Raw genomic sequence first — 19,992 nt, 5'->3', positions numbered from 1 at the left:
TGGGACAATAACTATGTTTCCTACTGACGTCGCCGACTCATTAGTATAGTGTATCGTTAATTTCGATATGCGCAATGTATAATAAAAAACACCGACCTCTCTACACGAAACGTTATATTTTAAGAGATATTCCGATTCTTGGTATGTATATTTTTTTTACCATCTGCTAATAGGCTACACGGTGACCGCGTTGCATTCAACACAATGATGGATTGCTCATGAATCCACGTGAGATAATTCAGCGACATTTTAATACAAAATCGAGCTGCAGAAAATCACACGTTCATGTACACTTACGTTACAGTGTATTGATATCAATATTCTAGCGCTATTTAACGCACCAACCTAACATTATATTGGCCATAAACTCAAGCGGCTCCTTGTGCATTGTTCCGCTGGAGAGGTATGTGAAAACTTCCTCCGCCTAGGTAATATTTGAAAGGTTGAACCCCCGAACAACAATGCATTCTTTAACGCCGTGGAAACGCCTCGACTGCCTTCCCCTTAAACTATTAAACTGAAGCCTCGGTTATGAACCTCTTAAAACTTCCGTGATGTCCATCTTCAAAGACAGGCAAATCCGTTATCACAATACAGTACTTCATAAAATCTAACGAATCAGTTCATTCCTTGAGCACATTACAACTATATCCTTACGCAAGTGTTAGGAGCTTGTAACATACTATCTGTCAAAATTCTAATGGGGCTTTTGCATACCGTTATAGCGTGGAAATGTGTAATATATTCGATATGTTTATTTTTTTGTCGATGGCATGCAGATATTTAGCTGCTCAACGTCGTTCTTAGGATCTACTTTGTTTAACGGCGACGGGATACTACAGTCACAGGAGTTTTTATAATGGCTTGCGCACGCTCATCGACGCCATTTTACATCGACTGCTGCCAAGGTAGGGGGTCGGGAGCAGTTAGATTTTTCCTCTGACCGTGGAGGAGGTGGAGTGAATTGCTGGAGATTTACATATTTTCCTCTGACTGTCGACCAATATATTGGTTTAGAACAATTGACGGAAGAAGAGGATAATCATTTTTTATATCGGGTAAGATTTAACACATGAAACATAAGGTTTAAACGTTTTTCCAGAGTTAAAAGTTGTTCTGAATGGTCTATGTGTGTTCTAGCCAGTTGGCTAGCAAGCTAGTTGGTCAAGGTTAGCAAACTGCGAACTGATAACTCGTTCACTTTGCTGGTTGGCTCTCTACATGCACATTTATTTTGATACTCGTTTTTATCGCGTCAGGTGAGGACCTACTCATGCATCGAAATTGTCTAGCAAAGACAAACATTGCGTTGCAGTGCCTCGCTAGCTTAGTTAGCTTCCTTATGGGCTAGCAAACATTTTAAGTTCCGCACTTTAAACTTCGCATAGCGAACTCAAATAAAAAATATATATTGTTTTGTGAGTATCTTATGGAATTATATTGGGTTTCACTCACAATTATACCCCCCCATCCAGGACTGCTAACTCTGCATCTCATAATTTCATTGGTCTGTAGATAGCAGATCAGTCAACTGGCACATAAAACCACATATTCAGTTTGATAAATGTTCATAGTGTTGACTTATTCAAAGCGGCTGAAATCGAAGAGCGTTTGCATGTAATTTCAACTGATTTGAAAGGAAAAATAAACCAATTATATCATCTGTCGAAATCTTTTAGTTTCACTCGTTTTGAATTTGAAGAAATGTTACCAGCAAAGGTAAATGGCTTGTGGTTAAGCTGAATTTTTGGGTTTCTTGTTTTGTCGGGGTTGTGTGATTTTCAGGTTTTCGCGAGTTAGCATTTTAGGAAAGTCTTGCAAACAAAGACACCCAAGTTTTTTTTTTTTTCCTCTTTGCCGTTGTGGTTTGAAAGGAAGTTAAGGAGGAGCTTGGCTGCAATTTGACTCGATACCCGGGGAACTAGGGTTGTGATGGGTCTTGGATGTGGGGGTGGGGAGTTTGTTAAATACCCTTTCCTTGTGGTGGTAACATTCCCGAGGAAAACACAAAGTAGCCAGTCCTGCGAGGCAGCGTATGCAGCATTCGTCGGGTATTGTATTACACCATTTCTAGAGAGTATTGAACTGCTCTGCTTACTCAACTGTGAAACTTGACGGTAGTCGGGTATTTTTGCCGAATAATTAGTGTGGGAGTGAGTACGCATCTGAGTGAGTGAGGTTTGGGTTGGTTTGTCGTTTGTTTATTTTGTCGCGTGAATCCAGGAAAGAGAGAGAAAAAAAAAACTCCGAGACTTGGAAAGAATAACGGTAGTAGTGTGGGGAACAGTGACGGATGTTAGGGTTTTTCCGTCGCCCGCTTTAAAATACGTCCCGTAATTGTTTTTCTTCCGTTCAGTTCTCAGTTTAAATTTTGTTTATGAAGTTTTCTGTGAATTAGATGAAGGAAGAGCCGAGTAACTTCTGCGACTACGGCCGACATATTGTGCCAGCACGTTAAACAGACGGCATGGTGATGCCGCACAGTATTGTGATTGTATGTCAGGAAGAGAAAGATGAACTTGTCCCTGGACGTTGACCGAGATCCCGCGTTTTCAGCCTGTGAAAATCAAAGTTCACTCAACTCCCCATAAAGAGAAAAACTGCTCCCCCCCTTAAGTTTTCCCTTTTAGTTAGGAATTTTTCAGGACTGAAAATTAGTCTCGTGTCTGTACTGATTGTAACGTGCACATTTTCCTATCGACCTCTCATTTGGTTTAGTCAACTGGCATAGTAGCTCCCCTTTTAAGGGCATGTGCTGGATTTTATGGCATACCAGGCTAAATCGAAACCAATTCTCTTTGTGTTACACACACTGCCCGATATAGGCTATTGCACAACGCTTATACGCAGCGCTTAGCCAAGATTCTGTGTAATAATTCATGGCTCCCAGACAGCCCCAATGCTTCTGTGTTGTGCCTGGGAGTGCCTCTTGCTAGTAAGGGAGTTTTTCTGGATACTCGTCCACCATGGTTTGTGTTTGCGTTAATGAAGATGTTGCTGCCAGTTAGTATTTAGAATTACGTTTTGTTTGTTTTTTTAGCACGTTCGACATGTCGCAGTCTTTCAGAACATCCCAGTGAAAACGCAGAATAAAATAAATGGTATGTTCTGTTTGGTTTGGGCTAAGTGTAGTGCTTTTTGATGATCTAGCTGTGTGAATGGAGTGGCCTATTTTGAGGTATCTTTGGTGTGCTGCCTTATGGTTTGGGTCAGAAGGAGCCTGGTGGGCTGGTTGGCTGCTGTGAGCCAAGCCAAACCCAGTTTGACTGCGTGTGTGCACACTGGCTCCAGTTCACACCGCACTAACGGCACATTTTGGCCAGTTTAACTGGTTGAAGTGGAGACTTTTTAAGCAAATAAGGACCACATTGTACTGGTGAGTGGATCAGGACTGCAGGACAATGGCTTACTGTATAGCAGAGAGATTCCTCAAATGCTAATTTTGTCCGACTGCAGGTACAAAATTTGAATTCCCTTAAAAATCCTGAACGCTGCAGTATGATAGTAGGTAGCCAGCCCAGGGCTAGCACTGAGAAGCCAGTGAAGTCCAGCGGCTTGGTTGGATTTGGTTTTTCCGTGTTGGTGAACGTTGCAAATTTTCATCTTCACAGTTGGACATATTTTTTTATTTCAGCATGTCAGCTGCTGTACAGTGTAGTATATGTTTTTGCCAACTTGGATTGTATAAAGGAGCAGTTGGTCTCTGTAGTCTTTCTTCTGCCACTGTAGCCAGAGATTTTTGATAAGGACTTGCAGGCTTTGGTTTCCTGCTCTTATCTCATTGGCTTATTTGTCTTGTGTAGACGGCGAGTCAGTCACTGTGCTTTTATAACTTCTCTTTGTGAAGCACGTGAGTCTTGTCTGCTCCGCAAGGTGTGTCGAGTTGTGGCCTCTGGCAGTAATCGGATACAGGTACTTTTACAACCTATGAATGGAACTGTCAACAAAGTCATAATTTCAGCCTGCGTTACCGCATTAAAACACCTTTCATATCTCTGCAAGCTGCCATAGCTTCCAGGTTTTTTTTTTTTCCTTTTTCTTTTTAGTGCTAATGTTGAAGCACCTTGTCATTTTCTGAAACACGCTTTTATTAAATGTGGTGCAATTCAAAGTTTGCCATGTCTTTTGTGCTCATCTCGGCCCATCTCATTCATGATGTTGAAAAGAACTTGCACTCCTTGTAATAAGTATATCACAGTTTCCCTCTGTGCTGTGATTGGTTTGGGCTTAGAATCTAGAACCTAATGTGAGGTTTTCCAAATCCAGTCTTGGAGTCCCAGTTGGTTTTGTATCAGCCAAACACGGTGGTGTCTTGACGGACTGGAAAACGCTGGCACCTGTGTTATCCTGTAATTATAAGGTTAGGCCAAAAACCAACAAGACTGGGCCTCAAGTCTTGGATTTGAGGATCCCTAACCTAATGTATGGATTTTATTTTCTTTTGGCAGCTATTGTCTGGTACAGCTGTGGTGCTGCCTGACTTTGCTGCCATAGGACAGCTCAGCTGGCCAATGAAACAGTGAGCCTGTGGCTGTTAAACAGACGGCTTTGACCTCTTTACTAAAGGCCTTAGCAGGGCGTAGTTTCCCGGTAGTTGTTAGAGGCAGCTCACTCAGCGGGTGTTCACTGAGGCCCTGTCTGCTGATTCCAAACATTCTTCCTGTGCTGTGGATGCATAGTGCTGACGACATGCCAACTGCAGCGTCAAAATGCTGCTTATCCGAGCAGTCACTTCTGTGCTTAAGAGCCAGTTAAGATTTGGAGAGAGCTCTGTGTGACAGGGAACACTTCACGTACAGAGTGCTTTATGTGTCTTTCCCGGCAAACCCCACCCACGGTCCCGTTATGGAGCAGCGTTAGCGTGTGGCGTAGTAGTTATTAAGTTCTCAATTGGTTCCTTATGAGTGCTGCACAAGCCAGACTGGGGGAGGAAAGAATGTGGAGCTTTTGTGGTTGTCACCACAGCGCTCCTTCCTCTGACTGTCACTGGAGTAAGGCTCTCGGTCTAACTAGTTGCAGTTGGAGATGCACTCAGTGGTTCTGGTAAGACTTTGGGCCCTTTACCGTTGTTCCGTCCATACTTGTAGCTTGTATCATCGTAGAATGGCCTGCGCCTGTCTGCGTGAATGGGTTTCAGTGGTGAACCCTTCCGTGTGATCCACTGAGTCAGTGAGAGACTCAGTGGGTCTGTAGTCTGGCTGATTCAGAGCGATTTGGCTGGTGTATTTGAGAGCGGGGTTGGGTTGGGTTGGGTTGTGACATTGCGTGCGAATACAGTTATGCCACGGCGCGGGTGAGGTTTCTGTGCCACCGGGTTGATCTGCTCTATTGACTCCAGATGTTGGCTCCCAGAGGCAGCTCAGTGCACAGCCTGGTCGTAAACTCTGAACACCGGCTGCAGAGAGAGAGACGGAGCTGTTCTCCATTAGGCCCTCGAGCCTCACACTGAGGGAAATGAGCACTGGATGCTAAAGCTAGAGACATGTCCTCATATAGCCGACATATTGGATGTGCTTGACTGAACTTTACAGTTAACCAGCCTGACAGGGATTGAAATGTTTGTGTTTGTTGAATTTGTTGCGTCAGTTCTAGGCTTGCGTGTAGCCAGTTTGTTTTGGCGCCTGCCACGGCTCTGCAGTGCTGATATTTTTACGGCCGCACTGACTAATGTTGATCTGGGCTGTGGTGAAGCCGTTTGGATTCATCAACCAGAGAAAGCCCAATCAGCGCATCAGTTTAAGCGATTAACACGGTGAATCAGTCTGTCTCTTTTTTTTGACTCTGGAGAAGAATTATGAGTATGTAGTGAATAGAGTTGCTTTGCTCAAAATGTGTATTCATCACATATGCTTATGCATGGGCTGTAAATAGGCCTCCCTCCTCAAATCTGCACTCAACTGAGGATTACATCCAGACTACCACCATGTACAGCTGCATTGTAAATGTTTCCTTAGCAACACATTGGTGTTCGGATGAGTTTGAGTAGAGAATGCTTCGTCACTTGACTGTCATCTCCAGCTGCCTTTGAGATGGCAGCATTTTACATGTGTACTGTCAGATTGTCAATAAATACTGGATGGCAAAAAACTTCAGAGCTGATCACGACAATTAAACTCAGATCTCCTCGACTCATAGACATTTTTCCTCTTTTCAGGCAGAATGTCCTTACCTACATATATGAACATAAGTGTATTTTTGTAGATTGATCTACACATCCATAGATAGACACATATTGTAGAGTAATTGAAATGTGTGCTTTTGTGATTTTTAAAACTGCAGACATTTTAATATCAAAGGTTAAAGTTTTGTTTTCTTTACAAAAATGCTGTGTTTTTCCAGACCAATTTAAAGAATGTTACTCAGTAACTGTCTATCAGTGAAACGTCTTGTGGCAGCTAATAGCTAAATGTTCATTCAGTATTTTAAACACAGTTCAGGCATCATCTCACGACTGTTTCTTTTCTCCTTCTGTTGCAGAGTCTTTCTATTATTGTACACTATCTTGTATGAGTTTTATTGATAGTGGCCCATATACATCAGATTGACAAAACTGGGAAGTTTCTCTGTGTTCGCCTAATTCAGTTTCCTTATGTCACACCACACCATTACCTCCAACGCAGAAAAAACCTGTCTACATTATCACGCAAAAAAAAAAAAAAAAAAAGAAAGGTTGTGAAAAGGCTCTGAGAATATCTGACCTCTTTGGAGAGAGCTGGTTCCCCCTCACTCTGTGTGACTGGAGAGTGATTTTGGAGCATTTCTATAGAGAAGATAGGCCCATGGCTTATGTTATGGTAATGACGATTGTGTCATGGAGAGGAGAGTCTCACAGTGATGAAGGGAAACAGGGGCCCCTGTGGACCACGCCACTGAATGCTATTGTGTTCCAGTAGGTGTTAATGGTGAATGGACACCGCTGGGGATGGGCAGCACTGGGTGTGAATGTCTCCGAACGTTGACTCAGTTTTGAGGATGGCTGCAAATGATTGCTCTTTCTTAACGATCGGTGCCTTTGCTGTGATCACTCGGCCTGGTTCGGAAACGCTACCGGCAGTCGAGTTTAAGCTGGCCGAGTCAAAAACATGCACTGACGCTTAACAGAACAGAGCGGAGGGATGCACTGGCCTGCTGCTGTCACTGGCTGTGTCGCAGATGTGTTGGGATGCGTGTATCGTTTTCGACTCGGCTCTGTGTGTGTCTGTTGACGGCAGAGGAGACTCTGTAGTGGGAAGTCAAGTGCAAATCAGATATACGTTTCAAATATAAGTTTCAAATGCGGCGTCAGAAAGAGCAGTCAACCGCGTTTTCCTATGAGACGCGGGCCAAACGGTTTTCCCTCCCACTCGTGCCTGGTGGCGTCTGCGTCTGAACAGTGTGTAGGTTTGCCTGTCTTTCAGTGCTTTAGATAATGTGTAAACACCTCACTCACTCACAGCTTTATTCCTTTGCCTCCTTTATTCTGTTCCCAAAGGGAGAAGCCACACAATGGACTGTGTTATACTTGTGCTTAAACATACGTGTGGTTAGCTGAGGGTGCGTGTAGACACAAATTAACCGTGGTGTGTGTGTGTGTGTGTGTGTGTTTTCTTTTCCCCTCTGCAGATTAGGAAGCTGTGCAGGCTGCAGGCTTTGAAAGAAACATGGCGACCCAATGTAAGTGCCCTAATATACGTCTGTGTAGACAAATCAAATGATTCACACAAACTTGAGGACTTCTCAAAGATTGATCGATAGGTCTCACTGCCCAGCCAGTTGCTGCCTGCAGTATAGATTCAGAACGTTAAGTCTTAATGTGAGACAGACAGTAAAAGCTGAGCTTAATGAAGGCCACTCAGTGGAGAGTACTCAGACTTCTTCTAAAAATGCATATTACTTATGTTTTTATTTATTTATTTTAATAGACTAACTGTATATTGACTTTAAGCTGTTTGTGACCGAGTGTCTGTCTTCCCTGAATGTTTAGCTGATCTGATGGAACTGGACATGGCCATGGAGCCTGACCGTAAAGCAGCTGTGAGCCAGTGGCAGCAGCAGTCCTACCTGGACTCAGGCATCCACTCTGGGGCCACCACCACCGCGCCCTCCCTCAGCGGGAAGGGCAACCCAGAGGAGGACGATGTGGACAACCAGGTGCTCTATGAGTGGGAGCAGGGCTTCAACCAGTCTTTCTCTCAGGACCAGGTGGCAGGTAAGATGAGCTTTCTTGTTCTGCATGTTCCATTTCTGAAACGTTCTTTGTGACGTGGGTTGAGACGCATGATAAATGCCTAACCTTACGCTCTACATAACCCTGTCCCTCTATCAGACATTGATGGGCAGTATGCCATGACCAGAGCCCAAAGGGTTCGGGCAGCGATGTTCCCCGAGACTCTGGACGAGGGCATGCAGATTCCCTCCACGCAGTTTGACGGAGCCCAGCCCACTAACGTCCAGCGCTTGGCCGAACCCTCACAGATGCTGAAGCATGCCGTGGTCAACCTGATCAACTACCAGGATGACGCCGAGCTGGCCACAAGGGCCATCCCAGAACTGACCAAACTCCTGAACGACGAGGACCAGGTACGGCCTGGTCCAAATCCAGTGTCTCTTACATTCACAACACAGAGTTGATATGTACAGATTTGATCTGCTGTTCCCCACCATGACATTTATGTTCACGTGGAGATCTCTCAAAGCTTGTCTCTTTGAGATCACAGACGGGTTTCATTCTTCTCGTCCTCTCTCAGGTGGTGGTGAACAAGGCGTCGGTGATGGTGCACCAGCTCTCCAAGAAGGAGGCGTCCCGTCACGCCATCATGCGCTCCCCTCAGATGGTGTCTGCCATCGTGAGGACCATGCAGAACACCAGCGACGTGGAGACAGCCCGCTGCACCGCCGGAACTCTACACAACCTGTCCCACCACAGAGAGGGCCTGCTCGCCATCTTCAAGTCCGGAGGCATCCCCGCGCTCGTCAAAATGCTGGGGTCAGTGTCGCCGTCGTCGCTGGGGTTGTTGGTGCTTTTCAAGAATCTTTTGCTTGTCTAAAATGTATCAGTGAAGCCCCCTGGATAGAATGTAAATGAGATTGTTCTGGTCTTCACAGTTCCCCAGTGGACTCTGTGCTGTTCTATGCCATTACGACTCTACACAACCTGCTGCTGCACCAGGAAGGAGCCAAGATGGCCGTGCGCTTGGCCGGAGGCCTACAGAAAATGGTTGCCTTGCTAAACAAAACAAACGTCAAGTTCCTCGCCATCACAACAGACTGCCTTCAGATCCTGGCCTACGGAAACCAAGAAAGCAAAGTATGGAGCCCTAACCTTAACCTGGACTCCTAGATTTTTTTTTTCCTTATTTCTGAGTGATTTGAAGGCTAATTGTGCTTTCTCCATGTGTCTGCTCTCTCAGCTCATCATCTTGGCCAGTGGAGGTCCCCAGGCTTTGGTGAACATCATGAGGACCTACACATATGAGAAGCTGCTCTGGACCACCAGTAGAGTTCTCAAAGTGCTGTCAGTCTGCTCCAGCAACAAACCCGCCATCGTGGAGGCCGGTGAGTGGCTTTGGCTTTGCCTTTGAACCCGGGCGGGGGGGGGGGGGGGGGGGGGGGGGCGTCTCAGAATGAAATGGGTTTGTTTGGGCCGGTGGAGTCCTGATGACAAAGGGAATGACCTGGTAACAGCAGGGTTCTGGTAACAGCGGGGTTAAAGGTCCAAACCCAAAGCACGAGTGACGTGGGGGGCTGGGACCTCTGGCAGAGAAAATAACCGTTTGTTTGTGAACGTAGTTTTTGAGCTGGTTTGGACGTCTCCTTTCCTCAGGTGGCATGCAGGCTCTGGGTCTTCATCTGACCGACCCCAGTCAACGCTTGGTTCAGAACTGTCTGTGGACCCTCAGGAACCTGTCGGACGCTGCCACCAAACAGGTAAAACTCGCCCTCTCCCACCCTTTTGTTTGCCAACCTCCAGCTCTTGTGCACTTTCTTCTGTGTTTTTCTACATGAGAGCTTTCTTTCTGTCTCCCCACTTTTCCATGGAGAAGACGACCTTAGCAGAAGTAGATGTGATGCAGGTAAAAGTAGACATTCCTGCTTTTATCAGTGATGAGGCTGTGAGCTGTAGTCAGCCTCAGCTCAGATAATAATCCACATACTAGTCAGAATACTGTTCTCAGGCCAGCCCAGACGTAGTAAATGATTTGCCACTTTTTATGTGTAGACGTTAAAGAGGCAATAAAATGAGTCTGTCCTTGTCTTTCCTGCTGCAGTTGCACTCACAGAAGTAAAATGTTATGCAGCATTTTTTAAAAAATGAAATCTTAAAAGATTTGTTTTGTCTTCTTGAAGTCACCAAGGTAGAGAGGGATTAGGAGTAACTTATTTTTGATGGGCTGTTAGGTGGAAAAAAAAAAAAAAAGACTGAACTTTATCAACCTTCTGCACTAACAGGAGGGCATGGAGGGATTGCTTGGCACCCTGGTTCAGCTCTTGGGCTCTGACGACATCAACGTAGTCACCTGTGCCGCTGGTATTCTGTCTAACCTCACCTGCAACAACTACAAGAACAAGATGATGGTGTGTCAGGTGGGTGGCATCGAGGCGCTGGTCCGCACCGTGCTCCGTGCCGGTGACCGCGAGGACATCACCGAACCGGCCATCTGTGCCCTGCGTCACCTCACCAGCCGACACCAGGATGCCGAGATGGCCCAGAATGCCGTGCGCCTGCATTACGGCCTCCCAGTGGTGGTCAAACTGCTCCACCCACCATCCCATTGGCCGCTGATCAAGGTAAGCTCTTTGCCAAGGACGACCGGCCACTGTCCACGTGTTGAATGTTGGTTTGACAGATGGTTCTAAGAGGTTCCTCTCTCTCTGCCCCAGGCTACAGTAGGGCTGATCCGTAACCTTGCCCTGTGCCCCGCCAACCACGCCCCACTGCGTGAGCAGGGTGCCATCCCACGGCTGGTGCAGCTGCTAGTGAGAGCCCATCAGGACACCCAGAGACGCACCTCTATGGGTGGCACACAGCAGCAGTTTGTGGTGAGTGTTTTTGGCTATATTTGAATAGTGAGTGATGGGTCTCTGTGGGAAGACTCTTGGATTAGCCTTTGCTCCAGAATCCTTTTCAATTTGCTGTTGCATTGGTCTTAATGAACGAGAATGATTGTGCTTTTGGATATATTTATGTCTACCAAGTAAATGAGTAGAGTGAGGTCTGTTCTTGGTAACACACTGACTGTTTCACTGGTCTACAGGAGGGAGTGCGTATGGAGGAGATTGTAGAGGGCTGCACTGGAGCTCTGCACATCTTAGCCAGAGACATTCACAACCGAATCGTCATCAGAGGGCTCAACACCATTCCACTCTTTGTCCAGGTGAGTCAGTAACTCTGCAGAAGCCTTGGTTTGGAAGTAAGAGCGCCTAGAAGGTCCTTCAGTGGGACTCACGACCTGTCTCCTCCTCTTCTCCCCGTAGCTCCTCTACTCCCCTATCGAGAACATCCAGCGTGTGGCTGCAGGCGTGCTGTGCGAGCTGGCCCAGGATAAGGAGGCGGCCGAAGCCATTGAGGCAGAGGGAGCCACCGCTCCACTTACAGAGCTGCTCCACTCCAGAAACGAAGGAGTTGGTGAGTATGCCTACACGTTCCTCCAGACCTCAGCTTGTGTTTTTCCGTCCCTGGCGGGTGGGTGGGGGTCTCCGAGCCGGGCGAGAGCTGACTGCCCTGTCTGTCCCTCACAGCGACGTACGCCGCGGCGGTGCTGTTCCGCATGTCTGAGGATAAGCCCCAGGACTACAAGAAGCGGTTGTCTGTGGAGCTCACCAGCTCCCTGTTCAGGACGGAGCCCATGACCTGGAACGAGGTACGTCATCTCCTTTGAGCCCTCCTAAAACGACTGGGCACCTAGCCCCTACGTGCAGAGGTTTCCAATGCCTTGTCAGTTTGTGGGACGTCTTGATGTAGATTGGTGGAGATGATGGTCAGCAGAGAGGTCACGGATATGAATGAAAAGGCTGTGTTAAAATTTGAGTTTAGAAACAGACATGGCCACACAGTGTCGCTTTAAACGTTCAGAGATAGTATTACTGCATGTTGGAAGCTTTATTATATTAGGGTAGGTAAACATCATTTAGATATCTCAGGAGTGGAATACCATACAGAGTGGGCAGAGGGTTTGAGAGTCTTGATCCATAAGGTAATGCTACAGAGTACAGATGGTGAATGCCCTGAGAACGAGTCAGTGTGTTCCCATTAAAATTCAGTCTCCTAACTTTGATTTTCACTCTTTCCTTCCTCAGACTGGAGATCTTGGCCTGGACATTGGAGCACAGGGAGAGCCATTGGGCTACAGACCAGATGGTGAGTCTGTCCGATCCTTCTCTTCATTATATACAGATAACAAACTGGCAGCACAGGGCTCCTGAAATGGCCCACCGTGTGTAGACACTAACTTGCTGCTTTTTTTTGTGTGTGTGTGTGCCAGCTTGCAACCAGTGAGCAAATGGCTTTGAATGCATAGTACTCTGGATGGCACCTCCTCCCCCCCGTGTCTAAATATAACACACAGGGCTTGTGTGTAATAGTGGAGTCGTGGCTGAATGACATTGGAGGTTGTGTTGTGAGCTGCTTGGTTAATACGCTTTCTAACAGGTGTGTGTGTGCTTCCACCTCCACCTCTTCTCCCCCCCCCCCCCCCCCCCCCCCCCCCCACTCTTCTGATCACTCCATCCACAGACCCTAGCTACCGCTCTTTCCACTCCGGTGGGTACGGGCAGGACGCCATGGGCATGGATCCAATGATGGACCACGACATGGGTGGGCACCACCCCGGCCCAGAGTACCCGGTCGACGGCCTCCCAGACCTCGGCCACGCCCAAGACCTGATCGATGGCCTTCCGCCAGGCGACAGCAATCAGTTGGCTTGGTTTGATACTGATCTGTAAATAAAACTACTTTTTAGGTGAGGTGCCAGGACACTAAAGAACTGCCTTTTTTTTAAACAAAACGAAAAGTCTGTGATGATACGCCTGTGTTTGTACCATGCTTGGTGTGTGTGTTTTTCGTTTGTTTTTTTTTTTAAGAGGCTGGTGCACTGCACGCTGGCTGCCAAACTAATCTGGTGGGAAGTGTCATTTTTGAATTACGTCCACGTTAACGATCATTCTCGTGTCTCTTTCTCCTTGTCTCTCCTCAGCTGTCTCGTCTGAACTGAATGAACCCGCATTGTGATTTGGCCTGTGGTGTTGATGAGTGGTCTCCAGAGAGTGGGCTAATTTCTCAGAAAGTGCCTGACACACTAATTCAAGCTGAGTTTCCTATGGGAACAAGTGGAAGTAAAACTTTATGTTCTGGTCCTTGTCGGTCGGAGGTTTTATCTGCATATGGAGTCTGTGGAGTGGGTGATTCGAAGAATGAAGCCCAAGAGGTGTGGATCCCAAGATGGAATTTTCAATCCTAGCCTTGCCTGTATTTTTTATCACGTTTTCTTTTCTCTCTCTCTTTTCTTTTTCTTTTTTTTTTAAACAAAATTCTTCAGTCTGTAATGGTACTTATCTAGCTTGCTTTTAAGGTATTTGTCTTTTACTTTGCAGGAATTTGTATTCCTTTAAAGTCTCTCTCTCTCTCTCATATAGTGTTAAGTTATAGTGGTAAAATGCTCCATCGGTTTTAAGATTTTATCCAGTTATGGTGTAGAACACTAATAATCAGTTGAATTGTATTCTGATCAAGTGTAACATTGTGTAGCTTTTGTATAAAAAAAAAACCAAGAATTGGAAATGGTCCAAATATCAAGTTTCTTGCTTTAATGAAATCACTGTTTCCAGTGTCTCAGATGTTCCAAAGGTTCTGCAATCTGTGGGGGCCAGTTCTTTTTTTTTTTTCTTTTGGGTTTTTTTATTTTTACTTTTGATGGTAGCTATAGAAGGTTTTGAAAAGAACCCCTAACTGTTGTAGCCTGTTGCGTTTATTGGAGACATGGTAATGACATGGCTAATAAAATGGACTTAAATTTGAGTTTCTCTCTTTCTTGTTCTCTCTTCCTATTCCCACATGCTGAGACGTTTTCTGTGCCCCTTGCCAAATGGTAGAAGTGAAACTACTCTCTGTTCCACAGTTATCTTAATCCAAGCTCTACCATTATAATCACTGTGACCTGCTACACGTGTGGCGTTCCATTTGGATATGTATTCAGCTGTCTCCTCATCACAGCTGTGATTTGATTCTTCACTCACTAGTTTGGAGAGAAAGGCTGTTAGACACAGACCACGGGTCCTTTATCATCACACACAGACGCTCATACTAGAGTCATTTATTTCACTATCACAAAGTATAAATAAAAAGGACATATATTAATGCAAAGATTTAGAGAGAGATTGTTGTGACTGTGTTAGGTTCCAATCCCCTTCAGTATCTCTGCAGCCAGAGTTCCCACTGCTACATCTGAATGGGACCTGCAGACAACCAGAAGTGAGGTTTTCATAAACATCCTGCTCTAGTTTGTGTTTACACGACAGCCGGTCTGAACCACCCCTACACTGAGACAGAGCAGCTTTAAAGCCATCAACCACTGAGAACAGAAGGCTGTGTAATTTATGCCAAGGTAAGAGAGGTGATTTGGTCAATAGAACCCTGCTAATTCCTTCCAGAAACAGAAGCTGATATTATTCTAAAGCCTGTATTACCTCTGAAAGCGTTCAGAAGCATGATTTCTATCTTAAATCCTCTTAAAAGTTCAGATACCACCTTCCCCTGTGCATGATTCCAATGTAAAGTTGTAGAAAATACAAATCGGTGTTAAATGCTATTATCCAATAGCTGACGGAAAAACACAACTCCTGAGATTTTTTTTTTTTTGAGTTTTTTAGTTCAAAGTTAATGAATTAGGCATTAGGAGTTTCAGCTGCTTCAGTCGCTTTGAATAGTTGTTTACTTCATGAATATGATAATGGAAAGGCTCTGCCAAGCGGGCTAACGCTGGAGACCTGTCTGACAAAGATAACAGCTTGGTCTATGTGCATGTGGACGTGTATATAAATAAATATATAAAATTAATAAACTTCACACAGTGTAAGCTTAAAATAAATCCTAATTAAAAAAATGCAACTTTCACTGCTTTTCAGTACTGCCTGATCTGAGCCTGGCACTTGATAAGGCATTTTACAGTTTTCTCCAACAACTGTGCCTTTCAGTAAAGAGCTGAAAACTCACTGGGAAAAAAAAAGTTTTATAAAATAATAAGAATAAAGAATCTTTGTGGGGAAAAGGAAGTGTTTTCCAGTGCTGAAGTCGAGTGTGTGAGCGTTAAGTTTCACGAGTAGGCAGATTAGCTTTGGTTTTGTCTTAACTTGGCTAAGAGCACAAAAGTCATTCTCTTTCTGTGTTGTTAGTGAAGAGAGAAGTCACCCTGTCTCTGTGTTGTTAGTGCAGAGAGAAGTCACCCTATCTCTGTGTTGTTAGTGAAGAGAGAAGTCACCCTGTCTCTGTGTTGTTAGTGCAGAGAGAAGTCACCCTATCTCTGTGTTGTTAGTGAAGAGAGAAGTCACCCTATCTCTGTGTTGTTAGTGAAGAGAGAAGCCATCCTATCTCTGTGTTGTTAGTGCAGAGAGAAGCCATCCTATCTCTGTGTTGTTAGTGCAGAGAGAAGCCATCCTATCTCTGTGTTGTTAGTGCAGAGAGAAGTCATCCTATCTCTGTGTTGTTAGTGCAGAGAGAAGCCATCCTATCTCTGTGTTGTTAGTGCAGAGAGAAGCCATCCTATCTCTGTGTTGTTAGTGCAGAGAGAAGCCATCCTATCTCTGTGTTGTTAGTGAAGAGAGAAGCCATCCTATCTCTGTGTTGTTAGTGCAGAGAGAAGTCATCCTATCTCTGTGTTGTTAGTGCAGAGAGAAGCCATCCTATCTCTGTGTTGTTAGTGAAGAGAGAAGCCACCCTATCTCTGTGTTGTTAGTGAAGAGAGAAGCCATCCTATCTCTGTGTTGTTAGTGCAGAGAGAAGCCATCCTATCTCTGTGTTGTTAGTGAAGAGAGAAGCCATCCTATCTCTGTGTTGTTAGTGAAGAGAGAAGCCATCCTATCTCTGTGTTGTTAGTGAAGAGAGAAGCCACCCTATCTCTGTGTTGTTAGTGAAGAGAGAAGCCATCCTATCTCTGTGTTGTTAGTGCAGAGAGAAGCCATCCTATCTCTGTGTTGTTAGTGAAGAGAGAAGCCACCCTATCTCTGTGTTGTTAGTGAAGAGAGAAGGCCAAGGGGGTGACGTGGCTGTGCAGTTATGCATTGTTTAGGGTAGATGTTTTAACCAAAAGCCCTAATATTGCCTAGACTTCGTCTTACAGGGCTGGCTGAGTTACTTCAAAGGGATGCCTTCTCAATTTAGCAGGAGAGGACAAGGCAGTGGAGGGAGGTTTCTGTGTGGAGGGGGGGTTGGGAGGGGGACAACCCAACAATAGACCAGTAACAATCTTGGGGAGAGGCAACAGATCGAGGAATCTATCATCACACAACAGTGCCTCGGCCGCGCACACAGACGGATCAAAGCAGCGGGGTTAAGTTGAGAGACTGAAGCGAGGGCTCTGTGAAGGGAGGGAGGGTGGGAGGAGGTGGTGGTGGGCGGAGTTGGATGAGCCCTGTTCTTTATTTAGGGAAAACTCACCTGGAATACTGCACCAACCTCTGGAGCTCCTCCACCAGGCCCTGACCCTCCTCTGATCCCCAGCAGGACCTGTCAGCTGCCGTCATCTGCCCGAGAAGAGAGGGTGTGTTTACAGCCTTAAAACACACACACACACACGCGCACGCACACACACACACACACACACGCAGCACTGACCAAGAGCAGCACATTTGCGTATACAGTAGAGAGGAGTAGCATGGCCGTGTGATGGAGGCGCTGGTGGCAGTACACTGCTGTTCAGACCACTGGGTTACGTGTGAAAGCCCAGCGTGTGTGTGTGCGTGCGTGTGTGTGTGTGTGACGGTACCTCAGTGTTTAAAGATCTGGTCCACTGTCTGTCGTGCCTTAATGATCAGTCAGCGTAAAGCTGTGTGAGTGTAGTCCACTGCACTGTTACACACTAATCCATGTCATTGTGCTGCAGCAGTACGCAGCCTTTCAGCTGGCCGGATCAGAGTGGCAACACTCCATTTGAATAACAGGGTACGGACAAAGAGGCTCTCCCCTATGATTCATATCTGAGACTGCAGCTTCAAGGGCCTTCACATACAATAGCATTCTCCTCTGGTCTGCCTTTATACGGGTAGGTGGGGGGCTCTATTACTGCCTCTGATCTACTGCACAGTCTTGAGTTCAGGCACACAAAGGGACTGAGGGCAGTGTGTATATATTAGTGTGTGTGTGTGTGTGCGCTCTGCCTTAAAGATGCTGGGTGATGAAGAGTACCCATTCTCCTTTAATATCTTCAAATAAACAGGGCTAAAGAGAGATCTGTGAAGGAGTAATCAGATGATTGTGATCAGGGGAGAAATACAGAGAGACATTTCAGAGTGGAGTATTTACCCTGAAACACAGGTAGACCACAGCAAATAAATCCTCTCCTACTCACAAAAATAACACAGAGAAATAGTCTAAAAAACAGACAACCTGCATATCAAACACTCTGGAGTTAACGGAAATGAAAATGACAACCAGGGAGGAAGAGAGAGAGAGAGAGAGAGAGAGACTAGCCTAGTTTTAAGCAATTACTGTTCCATCTTTTGAATCTTTTGAGTCTGATAGCAGAAACCTGTTTATATTTTTACATATACCAAGTAACCTTGGTTTACAAAAATACAATAGCCATCACCCTGTGCATGAAGCTTTTGAAAAGGCAGTAATAACTGAGCAAAGAAACTTTCACAGTGATTACTCAGAGTCCTGGAAGCCATCAGAACGAGCACACACACACACACACACACACTCACACTCACACACACACACACACACACACACTCCCACTGTAATCTCCAATGACATCACTCTCTGCCTGTGCCACACAAAAGTGTCCGTTGCTAGGCAACAGGGTTATGTACCTGGGAAGACACTGGGCCTGTCCCTCTGTTCCTAAATCCCTCGTCTTCTCTGATCCCCTACACAACCTTTCATTACCTCCCTCAGATTCTCCCTCGAGTGGATTCACGGTGTTGCCCAGGAAACCTGTCCTTCATTTTCCTGTTTGTCACTGTTTCATGACCTGTTTTCTAATCCGCTTACTGTACATTATGGATATTCACGGGAACATGGGGCTCATGTGATTTTGCGATGACTGAACCTGACAGTCATGTAAAGTGTGAGGAGAATTAGGGGCTTATAGCAGAGCATTAGGGACATAATGGAGTTGTAATGCACGCGGACTGAAACAGATGGAGCGGCACTGCCTCAGTATCTGACTGGAACTTGGCTGTGGAGAAGCTGGAGTTGATCTGTGCTTTTCCTCACACTTAACTTGAGCAATTAAATGTGACTAAGGGATAAGCAGCGCCTGCCAAACTGTTTTGCTTCACATCCTCCAGACACAAAATCAAGAGCAGCTGGGTTTTTGCGTGCGGCAGACACCTCGAAGACACAGAGGCTTAAAATAGCTGGAGTAACACAGCGCTGCGAAAAGTGGCCATTTTAGCACCCGACGAGTGACAGCACCCCTCTGCTTCACTGTGCATGTTCACAACACGCAAGATCTCCAGAGACAGACAGAGAGAGAGAGACAGAGAGAGAGAGACAGCACCCCTCTGCTTCACTGTGCATGTTCACAACACGCAAGATCTCCAGAGACAGACAGAGAGAGAGAGACAGAGAGAGAGAGACAGCACCCCTCTGCTTCACTGTGCATGTTCACAACACGCAAGATCTCCAGAGACAGACAGAGAGAGAGAGACAGAGAGAGAGAGACAGCACCCCTCTGCTTCACTGTGCATGTTCACAACACGCAAGATCTCCAGAGACAGACAGAGAGAGAGAGAGACAGAGAGAGAGAGACAGCACCCCTCTGCTTCACTGTGCACGTTCACAACACGCAAGATCTCCAGAGACAGACAGAGAGAGAGAGAGACAGCACCCCTCTGCTTCACTGTGCATGTTCACAACACGCAAGATCTCCAGAGACAGACAGAGAGAGAGACAGAGGGAGAGAGAGAGAGACAGAGAGAGAGAGAGAGGGAGAGAGAGAGAGAGACAGGTACAGGTACAGACACAGTTACAGTCACAGTCACGCAAAAGCTCTCCACATAGGGAGAGAGAGAGAGAGAGAGAGAGAGAAAGACAGAGAATGAGAGAAAGACAGAGAGTGAGAGAAAGACAGAGAGAGAGAGAGAGAGACAGGTACATACACAGTCATAGTCACTGTCGTGCAAAAGCTCTCCACATAGAGAGAGAGTGAGAGAAAGACAGACAGAGAGAGAGACAGACAGAGAGAAAGAAAGAGAGACACAGACAGAGAGAGAGAGAGACAGAGAGGAAGAGAGAGATACACAGACAGAGAGAGAGACAGAGACAGAGAGAAAGAGAGAGAGATACAGACAGAGAGAAAGAGAGAGAGACACAGACAGAGAGAGAGACAGGTACAGACACAGTCACAGTCACGCAAAATCTCTCCACAGAGAGAGAGAGAGAGAGAGAGAGAGAGAGGAAGACAGACAAAGAGAGAGAGAAAGAGAGAGAGAGAGAGAGACAGAGACAGAGAGAGAGAGACAGCTACATACACAGTCACAGACAGGCAAAAGCTCTCCACATAGAGGGAGAGAGAGAGTGAGAGAAAGACAGAAAGTGAGGGAAAGACAGAGAGAGAGAGAGAGAGAGAGAGAGAGACAGACAGACAGAGACAGACACAGACACAGTCACATCCAGCTCAGATCTCAGCTGATTTGATCCTTTTACTTAGACAGACATTCTACACTCAACAAACCAGCGGGCCATACATTCACTCTAGCAAAGGACATTACAGAGAGAGAGAGAGAGAGAGAGAGAGAGAGAGAGAGAGAGAAAGACAGTGACCCTGCCCTGAATCCTCTGTTGTATCTACCCGT

The 19,992-nt window shown here is 46.0% G+C and overlaps 1 protein-coding gene across 2 annotated transcripts; it reads left to right on the top strand.

Moving 5' to 3' along the window:
* The first annotated feature begins 903 nt into the window (after nucleotides 1-903).
* ctnnb1 (catenin (cadherin-associated protein), beta 1) lies at nucleotides 904-13,993 on the top strand. 2 transcript variants are annotated; one of them, XM_030781082.1, is made up of 17 exons: nucleotides 904-1,058; nucleotides 7,603-7,653; nucleotides 7,964-8,188; nucleotides 8,306-8,559; nucleotides 8,727-8,965; nucleotides 9,085-9,286; nucleotides 9,390-9,534; nucleotides 9,803-9,906; nucleotides 10,023-10,052; nucleotides 10,429-10,767; nucleotides 10,861-11,019; nucleotides 11,235-11,354; nucleotides 11,455-11,605; nucleotides 11,719-11,840; nucleotides 12,277-12,337; nucleotides 12,713-12,938; nucleotides 13,173-13,993. In XM_030781082.1, the coding sequence occupies exons 2-16, from the start codon at nucleotides 7,641-7,643 to the stop codon at nucleotides 12,919-12,921; spliced, it is 2,373 nt and encodes a 790-aa protein (XP_030636942.1). In that variant the 5' UTR covers nucleotides 904-1,058; nucleotides 7,603-7,640; the 3' UTR covers nucleotides 12,922-12,938; nucleotides 13,173-13,993. The 2 variants fall into 2 exon arrangements, with proteins under 2 accessions (XP_030636942.1, XP_030636943.1); XM_030781083.1 differs by lacking the exon at nucleotides 10,023-10,052.
* Nucleotides 13,994-19,992: the final 5,999 nt, after the last annotated feature.

Source organism: Chanos chanos, chromosome 8 (assembly GCF_902362185.1).
Source record: "Chanos chanos chromosome 8, fChaCha1.1, whole genome shotgun sequence".
In the NCBI taxonomy this organism is placed as follows: Eukaryota; Metazoa; Chordata; class Actinopteri; order Gonorynchiformes; family Chanidae; genus Chanos; species Chanos chanos.
Note: the sequence above shows the minus strand (reverse complement) of the source record. Positions and strands in the feature narration are given on the sequence as shown.